The sequence below is a fragment of the Laccaria bicolor genome, genomic scaffold, assembly GCF_000143565.1.
Source record: "Laccaria bicolor S238N-H82 LACBIscaffold_57 genomic scaffold, whole genome shotgun sequence".
Lineage (NCBI taxonomy): Eukaryota > Fungi > Basidiomycota > Agaricomycetes > Agaricales > Hydnangiaceae > Laccaria > Laccaria bicolor.
In genome coordinates, this window is record NW_001889928.1 from 145,958 (window position 1) to 165,272 (window position 19,315).

At 48.8% G+C, this 19,315-nt stretch overlaps 4 protein-coding genes across 4 annotated transcripts; 3 read left to right on the forward strand and 1 right to left on the reverse strand.

Annotated features, from left to right (window-relative positions):
* Positions 1-1,270: 1,270 nt before the first annotated feature.
* On the forward strand, positions 1,271-2,533 carry LACBIDRAFT_313122 (uncharacterized protein; the record flags this gene model as incomplete). Its single annotated transcript, XM_001888611.1, has 1 exon — positions 1,271-2,533. One exon carries the CDS (start codon positions 1,271-1,273, stop codon positions 2,531-2,533), a length of 1,263 nt encoding a protein of 420 aa, XP_001888646.1.
* Positions 2,534-6,660: 4,127 nt separating this feature from the next.
* LACBIDRAFT_333942 (uncharacterized protein) lies at positions 6,661-8,857 on the forward strand (the record flags this gene model as incomplete). Its single annotated transcript, XM_001888612.1, has 7 exons — positions 6,661-6,922; positions 7,045-7,152; positions 7,207-7,363; positions 7,417-7,787; positions 7,839-8,036; positions 8,072-8,358; positions 8,417-8,857. 7 exons carry the CDS (start codon positions 6,661-6,663, stop codon positions 8,855-8,857), a joined length of 1,824 nt encoding a protein of 607 aa, XP_001888647.1.
* A 65-nt stretch (positions 8,858-8,922) lies between these two features.
* Positions 8,923-12,752, reverse strand: LACBIDRAFT_333943 (uncharacterized protein; the record flags this gene model as incomplete). Its single annotated transcript, XM_001888672.1, has 16 exons — positions 8,923-9,043; positions 9,094-9,148; positions 9,203-9,403; positions 9,459-9,539; positions 9,567-9,660; positions 9,714-10,003; positions 10,057-10,338; positions 10,463-10,736; positions 10,787-10,944; positions 10,994-11,072; positions 11,230-11,391; positions 11,446-11,608; positions 11,657-11,696; positions 12,263-12,489; positions 12,555-12,621; positions 12,689-12,752. The coding sequence occupies 16 exons, from the start codon at positions 12,750-12,752 to the stop codon at positions 8,923-8,925; spliced, it is 2,358 nt and encodes a 785-aa protein (XP_001888707.1).
* A 1,092-nt stretch (positions 12,753-13,844) lies between these two features.
* LACBIDRAFT_313129 (uncharacterized protein) lies at positions 13,845-15,466 on the forward strand (the record flags this gene model as incomplete). The annotated part of the gene is made up of 4 exons (XM_001888613.1): positions 13,845-13,889; positions 13,943-14,245; positions 14,313-14,803; positions 14,851-15,466. 4 exons carry the CDS (start codon positions 13,845-13,847, stop codon positions 15,464-15,466), a joined length of 1,455 nt encoding a protein of 484 aa, XP_001888648.1.
* Positions 15,467-19,315: the final 3,849 nt, after the last annotated feature.

Sequence of the window (19,315 nt, forward strand, 5' to 3'; positions counted from 1 at the left end):
GCCACGTCACCCCTCCCCAGCAACAACCAACCGCCACAGACAACCATGAATGATCACGACACGACAACACGACCATGCAACAACCATGGCAGAACAAAAGCACACAACGAGACACGACCATTACTGAACAAGCAGGGTCCACGTCGCCGTGAGCAACATCACAACCTACCACGGACGAACCACGACGAGAACACATGACGACGAAGGATGATGAAGATGACCTGGAGGCTGGCACATCAATGGACGTGTCACGTCATCCAGACTGTGACGATGCATGTCGTCGTAACTGCCCACGTCAATTCAGGTGAGCAAGATGGCTCCTCTCCCCACCTTTTCTCATGAGAAGCAGGGGCCACGTCAGCGACGTGGCCCCTGCTTCATCGTAGTCATTTAGTTATTTGTTACTGTCTTTCTATGTGTAGAATACCATTCTCAATGGTCATTTTTTTGAACTATCCTTAAATTTTACAAAAAGAATGTGCAGGGATTGAACTTGCATCGGAATTCTGTTGTAACTCATGAAGTACATGGTCCAGGGGGCTTACCCCCAGCAACTTGAAGCTGTGTGCATGGAGGAATTGTTCTATCTTATCAGAGATCTGACTGTGCCTTTTGTGTAATCTAAGCGAGTATCCAGCTTATATAACGCAAAATAAATCTAAAAGGAGGAAACAAACCCTGATGATCTTGCAAATCTAAGCGAGTATCCAGTATCCCACTTTACCCCACTTTCCTACAGCTCGCAAACACCCACAGGACACACTGCCGCAGCTCAGTGAAGTGTTCTGCAGGTTGCTTGCTTGTGTCGTTGCACGCCGTGTTGATATTGTGAGGTTGGGGTCCTCCCTTCCTCCTCTTCCCTTTTTCTTTTTTCTTTTTCTTTTTCTTTTCTTTTTTAGCCCAAATCTAATCCCTGAGGCGCGTGAATTTCCGTAATTCACCCGCTCGCGCTTCCGGCATGCCTGCCTTGTTCCCCCTCAAACATTGCGGCATGTATGTTCATGTTGTTGTTTCCGCAACACAACATCGTAGCGGCTCCTTGTTTTCACCCCCCAGGTGAAACATTAGTCGCTACTTGAACTCATCGCTGGGCATTCTTGAAATGTCATTCCCTTCCTGACATTTCTTGATCCCCAGGTGAGTAAACACATCTCCGTGTTCGCACTCCCCCTTCCTGACATTTCTTGATCCACAGGCAGTCAGTACGGTCTCGTGCGTCTTTATCTGTTGTACCTCCCATCGCCCAACAAAGTTGTCATCCTCATTTTATATGACGGATCTGGATCTTCAGACAGATCAAACACTCTCCACTTCCAACGACCAAACCTCCTCTGAGCCCCCCCCGCAAGCAGACTCCACTCAGCCATCTGCATTGCTCCCGGTAGAAGCTGTTGAGGAGTGTGAGAAGTGTGTGGAGGAATACCGTGCTGGCACAGCAGACAAAGTCCTTGTTTTCCTGCGCCTCCAGACCATCATCAGTCGTTATGCCACTGATGATCAAGCCAGACCTACTATCCAGGCTCTCAAGTCCTACCTCGCAATGCTTGACAACCATGACCGACTTCGGGAGGGAGCAGTGGAAAGAGGTCGACTCTCTGCTGAGTCGGATTCAGCTAGACGACACACCGAACCTGGTGAAGCCGAGCCTGGCATCTCGCCTCAGGGAGAACTCTCTCCCCAGGACAAGGTTGAGGACACGTCCAAGCGCCCTCGATCTCCTGGACCGGATGACAGGCCCGATTCCCCCTCTTCCAAACGGCACATCGACCCCTCGCGGTTCCCCTGGGTCATCCAGGAGGAAGTTGATCCGGCCCCGCTCTCACTCGAGCTCAGACAGACACAGACCTGTCTTGAGAACTTCGCCAGGGATCCGAAATTTGCGAAGTCGTCCCTACTCAATTCAGCTCGATGCCCCCAGTTCCCCGATGGGGAATGGACCAACATCATCCTTGGACGGGTTGTTGACCTCGACCACGTCCTCTCTGGAATCTATGCTGTGGGAGCCGACGACCGCAAACGAGAAAAGGTTGGAACCCTTGAATTCGTCGTCGGCTCCTGCACTCCTGCTAAGACTGTCCGATCCCATTCTGACTGGACCATCGCCTGGGATGGATATGTCGAGGCCTTACTCTTTGTCTTCCCTCACCGCAACTCTGAACTCATCGCATATGCGAAGTTCATCCGCCAGCTCTTCACCTCCATGCCCCCAGAGCGCCATGGACGCGTCCTTCATTTTGATAAGGCCGTTCGACTATGCGTCTCTCAACGACGGGACTTACTGCTTACGGACCACGCTAATTTCACCAACCTCAGCCTGCTCTGGCTCCAAAATGGTGGTGGATCATCCGGGCTACCTAGAAATGAAACCACCAGATCCTCCCGTCGTCCCTCTTCCTCGTCCAAGCCCAGACGCGAAGCTTGTCGGCGCTTCAACGCTGGCACCTGCCCCAACTCTCAGTCCTCGTGCGACTACGCTCACATTTGCTCAAAATGTCGCGGGACGGGCCACATCGCCTCTGCCTGTGGGAAGTGATGTCAGGGTTTCATGGTGCATCATTTCTGGTGGGGTGGCGATGGCGCTCTTGAACCACACCTCACCTTGGCCATGGCATCCGAAATACTCCCCCCTTTGCCTTCTGTCCCAGATCACGAATGTAATAATCAGATCCTCCAGGATTCCATTGAGTCTAACCCCCACCTTTTCCATATCATCACCCCCATTCGCGCAACTGTCCTCGAATCCCTCCTGGTGCATCATCCAAACCCCGACTTTGTCTCCTCAGTAGTTCGTGGTTTCTCTGAGGGTTTTTGGCCATGGGCAGATACTGCGAGCACCTGCCTGCCTTTCAAGCTGGACGCGAAGGAATACCTCTCGGACCCTGCCCACATCCATTTCGCTGAGGAACAACGTCAATCTGAGATCACTAAAGGTCGATTTTCTGAGTCCTTCCCCTCCCTCCTCCCATGCATGCTCTCCATACCAGCCACCGTTGCCACCAAAAATCGCTCTGACAAACTCCATCTTTGTGTCAACCACAGCGCCCAGCCTTTCCCGCTAAACGACCTCATTGACAAGAAGGTTGTTTCTGTGCCCCTAGATGGCCTGCAGCAGTTCGGGCAGAGTTTGCTTGACTATCGCAGGGTCATTGGCTTTGACGTTCCCATTGTGGCTTTCAAGTCAGACGCGAAGGACGCCCATCGCCTTTGCCCTTTAGCAAAGGAATGGCAGTCAAAGCAGGTGGTCAAAATCAACGGGTCCTACAATGTAGACCATTGTTGCAACTTTGGGAGCTGTGCTTCGGGAGGCATCTGGGGGAGTTTCTTCTCCCTTGTCCTGTGGATCGCTATCGCTTTACGTGAGCTCCTCGACCTCTTTGCTTACTGTGATGATGTCTTCTCCTTTGAGCTGGAGTCCGATGTCCTCTGGTATGAGCCTTACCAGAGGTTCATGCCCTCGAAGCAGGCCCATCTCCTCGAACTTTGGGATGAGATTGGCATCCCTCATGATGACGCAAAGCAGGTTTCGGGCCCCATCCTCACCATCATCGGCTTTGATGTCGATGTCAACAGGATGTCCATCTCCATGCCCCCAGATGCCCGCCTTGATCTCATCTTTGCTATCCGTGAATTCGCTGTCCGTAACCGGCACCCAAAACTCGCTGACCTCCAGCAAATGGCTGGCTGGATCAACTGGTCCCTGAATGTCTTCCCCCTCCTCCGGCCCTGTCTGAGTGCCCTTTATGCGAAGATGAGCAACAAGAAGAGACCGTCAGCAGAGCTCTATTTGAACACCCAGATCTGCCGCGAACTTCTGTGGGCAGCAAATCATTTGGAATCTTGTGAAGGAGTCTTCCTTCTCAGGTCCCTGGATTGGGATGCTCCCGATGCTGATTACTTCCTCCTTTCTGATGCGTGCCTTTTTGGCTTGGGTTTCTGGTCACCACGCCACGGCCTCGGCTTTCAGGCCTCGGTCCCCACCTTCACATCCCGCACCATCTTCTATTGGGAGGCTTATGCAGTCCTCTCAGCCTTCGACTGGATCCTGCATTTTACGCGCCCTCCCCCTCGCCGTGTCGTCATCTACACTGATAACTCCAACACAGTTGATCTCTTCCGCACTCTGCGTGCTACTCCAGACCTCAACCCCATCGTCCTGACAGCTGCAGACCTCATGATGCGCTTCAACTGTCAGCTTCAGGTAATTCACATTGCAGGAGAACAGAATGACATCGCTGACTGCATCTCTCGCTACCATAACTCACATGCAGTTGCATTGGCTCGCATGCGCAACACCAACCTCTACATCGAGGATTTTACACCCCCTCAATTGACGCTGGGGGCTGTTCTATCATGAACTTCTCCCTTTCTGGCTCCAGGCAGCCTCCGCGGATTGCCTGGAGCCTGGAGCGCCTTCAACATGAACGCGCCATTGCCCTTGGTTTTGCCCTTGAGCCTGCTTCCATTGCTTCCTACACCTCTGCCCTCCATTCATACATCAACTTCTGCAACATGCACCACTTCCCCATTGAACCAAACCCAGACACCCTCAGTTTTTTCATCGTTTATATGTGCCACCACATAAAACCTTCCTCCGTCAAGTCTTACCTCTCAGGGATCTGCAACCAACTCGAAACGTTCTATCCCTCTGTCCGCAACACACGCCGCTCAAACATAGTCTCGTGCACACTCACTGGGTGCACCAAGCTCCGTGCCTCCCCCACCTTACGCAAACGTGCTATTTCCCATGATGAGATCCTCACTGTCTCCTTGCGTCTCTCCTCTACCACCAATCATGACACATGCCTCTTCCTCGCCATTGCATGTGTCTCCTTCTTTGGCCTTATGCGTATTGGCGAGAACGTCTGGCCTGACAACCCCGCTCTCCGTGATTACCGCAAAGTGATCAAACACTCCTCCGTCTCCATTACCACTGACTGCTTCTCCTTCCTCCTACCCTCTCACAAGGCCGACTGTTTATTCCAAGGCAACAAGATCCTTATCCACTCCTCCACAGCAGGTCCCACCACCATTTCCTCTTTCACCTCCTACATTCTCTCTCAAGATCGCTTATTCCCCTTTAACCCTGAACTTTGGCTTCGCGCAAATGGTTCCATACCAACTCATCGCTGGTTTCTGTCTCTGTCCCATTCTCACTTTGGTCCTGAAACTGCAGGTCACTCCTTCCGACCAGGCGACGCTACTTTCCATGCAATAAATGGCACCCCCTCCAACGTCATTCAAGGAATGGGCTGTTGGAAATCTGAGGCCTTCCAGTCTTACATCCGTGTACACCCTTCCCTACTTGCCGCCTTCATTTTCTCTTCAAACAGCAATTCCCTTCATTCCTCCCTCCCTCATTAACTCCCCCCCTTCATTTTTCTTACCATCCACCTTCTCCTCCACCCTCTCCTTCTTCGCTCCATTTTTCAACGCTTTTCTTCCATAGTATCTTACGTACCCAGAAAAATGAGAATCGTTTAGCAGGCCCTGCCACTGGTCACAGGGCAGGAGCCGTGCAACCCTACACTTCGGAATGACTGCCTGAGCAAAGCCTTAAGGGATTAGTTGGATTTAAAAACTTGTGTTTACACAAATCTAATCCCTGAGGCACGTGAATTTCCGTAATTCACCCGCTCGCGCTTCCGGCATGCCTGCCTTGTTCCCCCTCAAACATTGTGGCATGTACGTTCATGTTGTTGTTTCCGCAACACAACATCGTAGCGGCTCCTTGTTTTCACCCCCCAGGTGAAACATTAGTCGCTACTTGAACTCATCGCTGGGCATTCTCGAAATGTCATTCCCTTCCTGACATTTCTTGATCCACAGGCAGTCAGTATGGTCTCGCGCGTCTCCTGCCCACCATCCCTTCAGCTTTGGTATCTTCATAAGAGCTCTCTTCAGCATATGACATCATCACGCCCTCAAAACCCGTAACTTTGGGACTTGATTGCGGCTATGAGGTCATCCATGCCCTTCATTTGCAGCAAGTTGCCGGTTATGACGCCATCATCTCTGGTCCTTGGAGGCGTGGGTTCGAATCCCTCTCATCACCAGAACTTAAGTACTTTCCTTCCTTTTTTCTTTGCGTAACTACATGTTGCTTGTAACGTAACGTACCCAGAAAATGAGAATCGTTTAGCAGGCCCTGCCGCTGGTCACAGGGCAGGAGCCGTGCAACCCTACACTTCGGAATGACTGCCTGAGCAAAGCCTTAAGGGGTTAGTAGCCTACAAACACCGGTATCTGGCCGAGAATATTCTCCTGAGAATAATCACCTGATGACCGCAATTGGCCGGTGGTGGAAGTTGTTGTTCAATACTAGTAAACAAAGTCAATAAGAACATAGTTCACCCTCTGTACCCCGGGGGAAGAAGCTTGAAACTATCAGAAATGCACTTTACGCAACTAAGCATAGTTTTAAGTCAATCTACATTAAAATTATGAGTACCGGTGTCCTGAGGAACAGAAAAATGCGAAATTTCGGAAGAGAACCTCCTATCAAGGTGTCACAACATGTCACTTTCTGTGACCATTTATTGTCGCGTCACGTCGCGTTCTCCGCTTTTGCCACTTCAAAAGGATCTACACTAAACCATGGATATAAAGTCCACAGCCGAAGCTCTGCTCAAGTTTCCAAGTCTTTACAAACTTGGTTTCCACATGATTCCTCGCTTTTTCCGACTGGCACAACTTGCTCGACCATATGTTGAGTCTCAGATGCAAGACAAGCGTGCTCCTCCAACTACACTTCCCCCAAAGATTGTCAAAGTATTTATGGGGGCTATGGATCAAGAAGATAGTTCTGCAATTGAAGCTCTCTGGTCTACCTTCAGATATTCAATCTGGGGAGTGCTAAGTGCAATTGAAGCCAAGGAGGAAGATATCACTATATACAATAAATTTTCTCTGACTCTTGGAACTTGTGAGTACTCTAAAATTGCTTACAACTGACAAAATTACTCTAACTTTGTGAAACAGCGTACCGCCATCTGTATCCACCTGTCCGATCATGCCAAGATGCTTTCTGTGTCAATCGTTGAGAAGTGGATTCAGACATCTTGACACTTGGGGAGCCTGTCACCCACCAGGCAACCCTATTCACATTAACGAGTGGTGCTCTCCCCATCTACACTACTTCTCTTTATTGCCGCAGTATGTTATAATCTCTCAATGCAAAATTTACTTCCATTAATCTGCTGCAAATAGAATGTAAACGCCGATATCACCATAACTACATTGTCCACAACTCTTCAAATACACGCACCTACTATGGTGACGTACCTGATGTGATACAGGTTGCCCAACATTTCTTCATTGAGAGCTCCTTGCTTGAGTTTTTTGCAAATACGAAAGTTTTCGGTTGGTAAGTTGTCTAGCTTCTATGATGATACAGGTTCTCAATTGGATGTTCTGTAGGTTATCATCATCAAATTGTGCACGAATATACAACACCTCTTTATGTGTTCCCCATGCCCACATTCTCAACAACAAACTTGCCTTTCAGTCCAATTATCACAGATACGAGAAAGCAAATGTTGATTGGCAGACTTCACTGTCACTTCAAGATGTGGATGTACTCAACGGGTTTTTCCTATATTCTCTTCTACTTGAGAAAGCAGAAAGACGAACTATTCTGCAACTTCCCCATAACGAGAGCTCACAAAAGGATCGCCTTGCCCCTGCACTCCAGGAGCGCAATCATCTCATAGAGGGTATCGGACAAGAGCAATATCCCCATGCCTGCAATCTGTGCTTCATTGTCTTCCAGGACAAAAGTGGGAAGCTGAGTCAGTTCTTACTTATTTTTGCGAGCTCTGATGGACTCAATAAGTTTACAGTGAAAATGCAGGCAGCTGTTTGTGATGGTGATATGATCGGCCACCCCTGCTGTGCAGTGCATGACTGTAAAGACACTCTTGTGAACCACAGAAATCGCTTCTGTGCTCAGCACAACCACCTGAACTTCCAGTGCGCAGTAGTTGATTGTGTCACAGCATCTGAGGTCGGCTTCAAGACCTGTACCGATCCCGAGCATCGTGTGCTTGAGGAGGCGTACTTTCGACGTGGAAAGGCCATATTTCAGTTACGCGCAAAACTCAAAAAGCAGGAGCTATATCTGCTGTAAATTCAATACTGTTGGACCTGGACACTGGCGAAGGCGATGACGAGGTTATCATTGAAGCAACAATGGAGGAAGACAACATGAGTTGTGGTGAAAAACCAGAAACCGGAAACCGCAAACTACGAGCCATGTTTGGAAGGCGACGAACACATAATGAACAGTTGATTATGCGCCCTTGTGGCATCATTCTCTTGCGAGCGACATTCTTTGGATCAGAAGCTATATCTGCTGTCAATGTATGCCACTTTTTCCCCTTCCCATGCCAGGTGTTTCGGTACTAACCCCATTCCTTAGACATTTGTGAAGGCTACGTTTCCGACACCTGAATCTACTCCTGAGTACTTCATCTTTGACAACAACTGCAAGTTGGTCGCACATCAACGTGTAATAGGTGACAGGCATTTCAAAGACACAGCCATGCCTGTCGATGTCTTCCATTTCAACACCAAACACAAGGAGTCCGACCTCCATTGTCAAACACATTGCAATCCTGCAGCATTTCCGGAGCTTATCGATGCAAACAACAAGTGGAAATTTAATACTTCCATTTGCGAGCAAACCAATGTATGGCTTGGGGGGTATCAGGCAATTCTTCGTGATATGGAGGTGACACGTTTTAATTTCTACCTTGATGAGATGATCAAACACAGAAATCGATATACCATTTTGCAGTTACATTCAAAGGGACACCATCCATGGCATGTTCCGGTGAAGGCATGGTTTCCTGACTGCTAGTACTGGATGTACATTTTTGTAATGAATGAGTTATGGTTAAACAAACAAGTAATTTTTATCAGTAACTAAAATGGTACGAGGCCCAGGCTAGTACAGAGGTAATTGCAAACATGGCTTTTCGTGAAGTTGTCTAGTGCTACCTGGCCACCATTGCCAAGGTAATTATGTCCGTCGCGATCATGTTCACTGTCAAAGTAATGGTCAGAAGAATGTAAGGGACTATAGCGATGACATACCTGGCATGGGTCTGGCAGTCAACAACGTACACCTGGCTAGGGAGGGTCCATATACCTTAATCCATGATGAGCTATTATTTGATGCAACGAAGTCAAAGAAAGAGCTTACAGTTGAAATCAACATGTAACAGAACACCGTCGGTGGAGTGAAACACGAAATGACTAAATGCAATGAGCGCGTCATAGGCTTGGGGATGATTGAACGCAGCCTCCCCACCACTGCTGTACCGAACACCTGTCTTCCATAGTTGGGCTACCACACACCACACATCCCCCGAAGTGAAGAGATAGGTGGGTAAGACATCAAAGTCTATATATCGAAGTGAGAGGCCAGCCAGTGGATTAGTACATGAGAACCAACATACCCTTCTTCGTCAATCCGACTCTAGTTGCTAGACTTAAATGGAATTTCTTCGCAAGGAGTCTGCACCGCTCCATCCTCGCACCTGCATGCCATACAGCATGCAACTTACTCCCAGACTGGCTCCACCATTGGCCAGGTAAGTGGATGCTCTTGATGGCGAAGGTTGTCATCTCCGTTCCAAGGGTGGGATGATCGCCAACCATCTAAAAGATGATAGGACTCAGTTGAGACTCGCTAGGACTACCTCCCAACATACCTGTCGTATCGTCTTGCGAGAACCACTCATACAGTCCCTGTACAAGTATATCATGGATACTTCTTTGCCAGTAGACCTCGTCTCCAAACCATCAGGTCCTTCCTCGTACCACTCCATTTGTACAGATCTGATTGTCCAGTCATCATCGTCACCCGCCACCGAAGCAGCAGAGGACACAGGTGGGTCAGGGGTTGAATCAGCTGCAGGCAGCGTGACGAGTGGGGTGTGGAGTGGAGAAGTTGGCTCCACAAGGGGGAGGGACAATGCAGGTGCAGAGATTGTGGCAGGTACTGTAGTGTATGTTACATTAGCTCTTGAACAAGATTGAAGGCGAACGACGTACACTTTGAAAGCTCCACCACTAGATTTACCCACAAGCCTTCATCCGTGTGACCATAATTGATATATGTCTGAAGGATGTCGAGCTTCTTTGCCTGCTTGAAGTGCCTTCTGTGCCGGTAATATGTCGATTGCACATACTTGCAGGTCGGAAAGTGGATCGCGAAGGCATTGCGGATGTCGTCGTCATTGTGAAAGTTTCCCATGAGATCCAAACCCTTTGCCATATCGACCATGTATGCAAGGGGGAACGTCTCGTGAGGGACAGTTTTGCTGGGGATGGTGACTGATACTCGATGACGACACGGCAGGGGCAAGGGTCCCAGTGGAATGCAAAGAAAAGGAGAGTGGGGGCACAGAGGTTGCCCGGGCAGGTACATGAGTGGCGACAGCGTCGGTTGAAGTCCCACCTATAAAATAGGACAACTCTTCATCAATGCCAGAGCAATCCTCGTCTTTGAAAAAAGGCCTTCGCATGAGAATGCGAGAGCTTGAGGGAGCTAAGATAGGGCAGGTGACATCTTGCATCAACCATTCCACAGGCCGGGAAGAGGAAGGGAGTCGGGTGAGCACTTCAATCGATGTAGAGTGGCTGATACACTCCATGAAGATGGTGTGTGCACTAGGCACTAGGGTCCCTGGGCGAGAGTTGACGAGATTGAAGCGAACGGGACTCTCGCCGCACTACGTGACTAGTATGAGTGCAGATAGAGTAAATTATAAATGAAACATACCCGATTCCACAGTATTACTTGCATCCTGTTCTTCAAATCGTCAGCTGCCTGTCGGTCATCCGCGATCTTTTTGTTTGACTCATTTCGCCGGATGTGGTCGTCAAGAAGTGGCCTCACATAGTCGTCGCGCAATGGGCGAGCATAAGTGCGAGTAGTCACTGGTGTTGCAGTTAGTAATTTGAGACAGTGAATCAATTCAGAACGTACCATTAGCAACGGTGGCGGGAACAACAGAAATGGGCTGTGAAGAGGAGAGTTGCGAAGAGGGGGACTGCGAGGAGGGGGGCTGTGAAGAGGAGAGTTCCAAAGAAAGGGGCTGCGAAGAGGGGGGCTGTGAGGCAGGGGGCTGTGAAGAGACCAGACGATCCTTCTGCCCATGTACCCTACACCCTCCTAGATTTCGGCAACACGGTGCACAATGTTGGGGGAACTTTTCAGTCCACATTTGCCTGCCGCGTGCACTTGTCCCTGCCGCACGTAAGTCCTTCTCTCATTGCCGAGACAGACTCTCGATAGACGAAATGTAGTCGAACGGCTTCGGGGATCTTGTCCTCAGGTGTCCGCTCGTCATGCCAAAAGAAACCCGGGCAGCCAGGAGCGGTGCACTAGAAGGTGAGTGTTAGTATCTCATAAGGATGTCGCAACATGCATGGCCATACCTTTTGAAAATAGCGGCCCCAGTTCGTTATGACCGTTGGGTGTTCACAAAGTGTGAGTTTCCCCAGAGTTGGTCGCCCACAATCTTTTTCAGGGCACTGAGCCCGTGGTGTTGGTCGGAGGTTGATATTCGGCCGTGGCAAGTTCTCAGCCATCAGGATGGGCCTATCGAATGGGTAAGTGAGTCAAAATTGAAGGAAAGCATGTACATACCAAGCAGCAAGCAGTCGTTGAAAAATTTGAGGTTCCCATCCTTTATGAGGTGGGTTGTATTGAAAATTTACAGGTTATGGTTTGAGCCACTCGGGAGTCGGCATGGCATGCTTGAGGATCGAGAGCAGGTAGAAGGAAGAAAAATAAACCCCAGGTCAGTGGACAGTGTTGTACTGACCCATCTGGCTAGCCCATGGTCCTACCCTCCGAGTCCTAGTACTCACTGGCGTTGCTCACAGCCAGATGAGTAACGGAAAACATTCGGGTGCCTCAGGCGCATAGAGAAAGAAGGTGTTGTCAATCGAGCTCAGCGTCATCGATCGAGTTCGTCTCCATGGTGTCGACGTGGTGTAGTGTGGGTTATTTGGCATTGGAGTGTTCGGGGTAAGCTGAGTGTGAGCATGATTCTCAGATTCTCAGAGCCCCAGCGGGTTCAATGTTCTGCTCTATGGAGCAGGCCACTATCAGAGAAATCCGTGAAATGCACTGGTACAGTTGGGTCGTGAGAGAAAGCACGTGCATTCCAAATTAGAGTCCGAAACGCGATAACAAGTCACTAGCACTATTCATCTATCTGATCTTCCCTCTGTCTTTTTTTCCCCACACCTGCAGAGCTCATCGTCTCTGACCGCCCTCGCTTTTCGGTGGGCCTGACGAAAAGCTGGGTCCCTTCGTACTCTGATCCTCCGATGTCGCTACTGCCCAGAAAACCCAACTCATCCGGACTCGACGCTGTAACTGCGGTCTCAATACCCATGAGAGCCTCCTCTGCCTTCATTATAAACATCGCCAGCATGAGGTTAGCAGGGACAAAGGGTAGTTTCATTCTCAACCTGGGCATGAAATAGTAGTCAGTAATTATTATCAAAAAAGTTGCAAGAAAATATTTGACACATACCTGAGGACTGTATGGGACGACTTCTCAGTTCTTCTTGAGTGCAGCGCTATTGCACTTAGAATTATGCCTATGTGTTTGTATGCACTGAGGGTGGCCAGTCTTTGTCAAAGTGATCACCTCCTGGCACAGATCACATTCAACTTGGTGAATTCCGGTGTTGGCATCTATTGTGGTTGTCAGATAAATGCCATCTTTCATTCGGATAGTAACTGGGTGGGTAACTTCAAGTAGTTGCACTCAGGGCATTTTATCTGCAGAGCTCACAGAAAGCCATAGGTTTTATACTCAAAAATGCTTGTTAATATCGGTAATAAGATCTACTCTGGCGCAGCTGAAATATGTAGTTGGATAATTTGAAGCTATGAAACACAGCAAAGTGCAGTGCAGGCAAGTGCAATGCGCAGTGCACTGACAATCTTATCATTTTACTGAGGAGCTGCCATTCACAATGCACATGCTTTCTCTCATGACCCAACTGTACCAGTGCATTTCATGGATTTCTCTGATGGTGGCCCCCTGCTATGGAGTCATGGCATTCCTTCACAATGGATGACGATGCTATGGCTGTCAACACAGATGTCCCAAAAACTCCCCCTTCCTCTCATTACTCCTCGCTTCGTTCCATCGCCGTCGGACCACGACCCCTGCTCCTGCTGCCGCAGGATCAACGGGATGCGCTCAACAAGACGATGGCCTACTTTTCGCATGTGAGAAAGTGGCAGAGTCGCACTGTCAATGCTGGGAATGACACATCCAAGTCGCGGCTCTTTTTTTCAGGGGTTTTGATAGACCTCATCAACAGATTAAAGTCCACATCTTTGAAATCAAACACTATCGCCCCTTCTCCGATGCAAGCAGGTGAACTTATGGAGAACTTGAAGGACAAGGAATTCGAGGAATGGAAGTGTGGATTTGAAAAAGGCGTAAATTATGGAGATTGGTCGGAACTGGCTTCTCATTGTACATCCTAGAACGAATCTGAAGGTCTGACGCAAGTAACTGGTTGCTTTCACAGCGATACTTAGGAAACCTCCCAATGACCCTGGGCATGCACTCCTTTTTCATTAGTCTATTCAGATGCTGACACATGTGCTCTTAGGCTTATCATATTTCCAAGTACAGCTATACTTCGGCTTGCATTGAGTGTCTCACAAATCTTTGGCAGGACTCACAAAGGCCTACGGGACGCCCTCTATTGGAGATACTGCTGTTGATTTCGTCAAATATCTTGAAAGGATTGATGATGAGGAGCGGACCAATGTGACGCACATCTTTGCTAAAGTGGTTCCCATGGTTCAGAGTTCCGGAACAGGGAAATCGTGTATGTTGACAGAGGTGTGCTCGGTTTCCTTACTGTCATGTCATGCTACAATGTTTTTTTTTTCTAGGCTGGTAGACGAATATTTACGCTTCCAATCTGCCTTCGCAAGTCAGGTGATTTGGGTTATCCACCTGGCGATCTGGAAGTTGTCAAATACTTTGCCACCTTGTCCAAGGTTGACCACTTGAGCTTCACCACCCATAGCATCATCGCTTGCTTCATTGCTGCTGCACACACAACTATGCTTGAGTGGCTGAAGAGAATGCAAGCAGAGAATAATCTTGATGGACTACAGTTACATACACATTGGCACAAAGTCATGGAGCCACCGGGGGCGCAGGACGAGTGGGAACATTTTTTTGCAGAAGTGGTCAGCTGAGCTATTTCCACAAGTCAATTCCTTTTCATCATACTCTCATGTGCTCAGTATTTGACAGTTTAAAGCAAAGGCGGAAATACCTCACGACCCCACTGTAATTGCTGAGGGGCTCTACAAAACCATCGTCAAGAAAGCCACTGCAAACTTGATGGGTTTTCTTAATACTATCTACACTCGAGCTTTGAGTGTGACCTACTTTGATGAAGCCCACAAGTTGGGTTCATGTTTGTGGGTCTTCTTACATCTCTTGTCCATTCAAGAATCGTCAATAAGACTGTGGTATGTCTTCATGGGAACGAAATTGAGCTTTCCCCATAATGCTCCTCGTCCGTCCAACCGTCAGCCCTCCTTTTTCACCCTTGGATACACATGGCTAATGGAGAAAGCAGTGCATTCTTTACGACATAGGCTGGAATTGGCTCAACTGCTGCCGCCCTATATCGTGCTCAGCTTTGACCAGCGAGTGATTGCGAAGAATCAGGCAGCAGTGTCTGTCAGCATGGGTCATCTCCAAACCATCGAGCATCTCGCCCAATGTGGACGGCCCTTGTACGTGATTCTCATTGCTCAAAGACACATGCTCATGTTTCAACCAGGTGGAGTGCACTGCTACCAGAAGCAAAACACAACGAGATGGTCAGCTTTGCCTCCTTGAAGCTGACAAATGGCGTGAGTTTCGATTCAATGAATAAGGACCATGTCTTTGCTGTGCTCTCGCAGCTTATCTGTCTTGATCTGGTACTGACTGGCTCAGAAGCTGTACAACTCACTGATCACAGTGTCACGCATCACATGAGACTCCTCACCGGCTTCTCAGCTAACAATGAAATATCCCACACAAGCTCGCCATCGGAGCCCATCCTTGTGCAGGGCAGTATTGATCTCTTGTACAACACCTCGGAGACGAATCGCTTGGCGCATGTCCTGGATACCCTGAGCAATGACCTATGCAGTCGAGAACTCATCAAAAAAGGTGCTTTGGGTGAGCTTGGTGCCCGCATACTTCTCCTTATTGCCCGCCATTTCACCACTCCTTGTCGGGATCTTCTGGAACCTGTTCGCCTTCTGGATTTTCTCTGCACACTCTTTGGCAGCAACCTTTGGGCCGGTCAAAATCACCAAAAGTTTAATGCAGGACTTGATAGTGCGTATGTCAATTTTACGCATTGGATTGTGACAAAGGACCTGATGCCTGAGGTGTCGAATTTGTGAGTAGAGCATAGTAAACGTGCATGTGCCTGCTGATTTGGGCCCTTTCAGAGAATTAATTGCAAACTTGTGGGCTCGTGGCGCAGCATTGCAATGTTGCTTTAATCAAGAATCGGTCAACTTTTTAGTCCCCATCTATGTTGGTTCTGTCACTGTTAGGATAAGACCGTTAGTGGTAGCTCAGACGGTTACACGTAGTGGTAAACGACTGTATTGTCAATCTCTACCTGTTAGGATAAGACCGTTAGTGGTAGCTAAGGTAGAGATAGTAAGTAAAGTATCGGAAGATATATAAGTAAAAGAATACACACCTCAGACGGTTACACGTAGTGGTAAACGACTGAGGTGCGAGGTATGGAAGTAGCGAGAAAATTGTAAGTACGGAAGTAAACGAAGGAGTTGGTAAATAGAGATAAAGAGCGTACGTAGCGTAGGGTTCTAATCCTCAACACTCCCCCTGAAACTGTAGCTCCTAAATATCGATGTATTCCATTCCCATAAGTTTGATGAGGTATTCCAGCGTTGGTCGAGAAAGTGATTTTGTAAAGATATCAGCGACGTTTTGAGTTGTATCGATCGGGACAACAATGATGTCTTCAAGGTTGACGGCCTCACGGATCCAGTGGGTCTTGACATTGACGTGCTTTATTTTGGTATGACCTCCAAAGTTTTTGGTGAGAGCGACGGCGGCGTCGTTATCGCAGTAGACGGTGATGGGGAGATCGAAGAATTGGTCAACTTCGAAGAACCAAGCACTTATCCATTTTGCTTGTTTCCCAGCCTCGAAAACGCCCACATATTCAGCTTCTCCAGTCGAGGTGCTGACACGCCTTTGAGTTTTTGCTTTCCAGCTAACTGGGCCTCCAGAGGATATAAAAACGAACCCAGCAGATGATTTTCGGCTGTCGGATTCATCCGCATAGGAAGAGTCGGAATAGCCGAAGGGTTTGATAACCCCGTCCTTTCGGTACGTGATAACGAGGTTGCTGGTTGTTTTCAGGTAAGCGAGGAGGTGTTGAACAAGCTTCCAATGCATAGGGCGAGGATCAGATGCGTAGCGCATCAGTACCATGACAGAGAATGCGATGTCGGGCCGTGTACCATTCGCAACGTGGTTTAGCATCCCTAATGCGCTTCTATAATCCTTATCGCGCATGAATTCGGAGTCGTGAGGAGGGATGGGCATAGGCTGAGATTCGACGAGGGTAACGCCCGGAGGGAGAGGGGTATACTTTGGATTAGCGTTCTCCATTCCGAATGTAACTAAAGCCTTCGTGATAAGCGGTTTTTGATGGATAGATATGTCGCCAGAGGCATGGTTTACGATCGACATGCCAAGTACTTTGTTAGGAGTGCCTAAATCGGTGATTTCGAATTTTGCCGCGAGTTCTCATTTTGCTCGATCCATTGCGTCAACTGAAGAAGATCCTGCAGATACGTCATCGGTGTAAGTCGACGAGATGGTATACCCTTCAGTAGTATGTTGAATGCGTATGCAAGGGTCTGCTCGAGACTGGCGGTGACCGAGTTCGGTGAATGTTTTGTTGAGTAGACGAAACCAGTTGTTGGCGCCGTCCATGGTGCCGTATATAGTAAAGTTCATGATAAGAACAGTGTCGATATTGGGGATTTTGTAATGATTTTCGAAGCCCTGGGGAATTTCGAGGTAATTGGTTCCCTGGGGTTTGGAGTTAAGGTACGCCCCAACGAAGTCGATAAGCCAAAAATGGAGCTTCAAACTCGCAATGAGCGCAAACAACATTCGGACTGATTCGTACCTGGCCACTGCGGCAAAGGACTCATAGTAATTCTCCCCAAGCCTCTGAGAAAAACCTTTTACTACCCCACGGGCACGACGTCTAATGAGGCTCCCTAGGCCATCGACCTTCAAGTCATAGACCCACTTTCCTTTGATGGTTTTTACACCAGGGGGATGAGGAACTGCCGTTACGACGCCACGCTCATCCCATTGAGCAATTTCTCTCTCCATGGCTGGGAACCATAGATGACGTCGGGACAAATTGAACGCGTCGTCAAATGTCACCGGGACGAATCGATTTTGTGGTTCCGGGGGGAATTCGGCATTTAGCGCGGTGTGTGTGGAGTCGTCATCTTCATCAGGATCTTCCAAAATTGGAATTGAAGCGTCATCGTCAGTTTCAGCTGGTGGAGGGTTATTTTTCGCAGCAATTCTTGCTGATTGACGTGATGCAGGGGGATAGACAATTCTGGGACGTGTTTGAGGATGGTTGAGAGTATCCGGAATGATTGGGTTGCCAGGAACAGCGGGGACTGTGATAGGTTTTTCAGTGACTATGGGTTCTACAAGGAAGTCGTAGTCAGTATCGCCGTTGTCCTGGTGGAAGTACTCCCGCTCAGTCGTGAGGGTACGGTGTCCAAGACCTTCCTCAAATTTGACGTTTCGGGAACGGATGATTTGGCCGGTCTCCGGGATCAAGATCCTGTAAACGCCTCAGCCCTCAATTCCGATCAATCTGCCCTTTTGCCCCCGTGCGGCTAATTTGCTTCCGCCCTTCTCAAAGGGGATGTGCACATATGCGATACAACCCCAGACCCTTATGTGTCCCACATCTTGTCTCTTTCCTGTCCATCCCTCTTCAGGGATCACACCTGGGTGTCGACTGGACGGCAACCTATTCTCCACATAATCCGCGAATGCCCATGCCTCGGCCCACCATTTTGCCGACAATCCAGCATCCAAGAGCATGATTCGTACGGCGCCAGTCGTCACTCCAATAGAGTGTTCCGCAGTACCATTCGAGGAGGAGGAATAGGGGGGGGTTGGTAGCATGATGAGTCCAGTCTCACGAAAGTATTCGGCCCATAGCTTGCCTTTGAATTCCGGTGCGTTATCGACTCTGATGAAAACCATTAGCTTTTCAGTGACCTTTTCACTTTCGCTTCGATAGGTTTTCAAGGCGGTCAAGGTTGTCTCGTCTTGGCGGTTGGCGAGGAAGAATGTTTTACGGTGAGCGGATCCACTATCATGGAATTTCATTCCGTATAACGATCCACCATGAGATTTGACACGAGATGGCCCCCAGATGTCGATGTTGGTGAGTCTTAAGATCCTATTTTTGATTTGGACATCGTCGTCATATGGTCGACGTTTCTGATTCCCCAAGATACAGTCTTCACATTGTCCAATAGCGTCCTCAGAAGTAACTTCGAGGCCGTCGACAAGCTTTAATGCTTGTTTCACGCGAGTGACTCCGAAATGAGCGAATCGGCGATGCCAGGTAGCGAGGTCAGTAGGACTCTGAAGGGATTGGGCTGTGAGGGCAGTCGGTATAGCCAGTGAGAAGGATCCGTTGACAAGGTACAGTCCATTCTTCAGGATTCCATCAAAGATCTCTGATTTTCCTTTGTAGAAACGAACTCTCTGGTCTCCGAACACAGCATGCCACCCAGCAATGTCCATTTTGCTAATTGACAAGAGATTGGCGGTGATGTCGGGTGCATGAAGAGCATCACGAAAGGTTAAGGTATGTTCCACATTATTGAACACCACCTTGATCTCAACGTCGCCTCCCCCCAGTATCGAGAAACTCGTGCCTTCCTTAGAGGACTGTCCGGCCATCCTCTCCAAAGGTTTATACGTTGAGAATATGTCTCGACTTTTGAAGAAGTGTGTAGTACACCCTGAATCCGCAAATGAACACGAGGAAATGGAAGGTAAGACTTGGCTAGCGGCTAAGGCGACCTTCTGAAGGACTGATTCATTTTCCTCCAGGAGTTTAGCGACATCGTCATTGAACATAGCCAATAAGGCAAAGTGTCCACCAGTATTAATTGTACCATCAATGTCGAGGACGAGGATGCTAAGTTGCA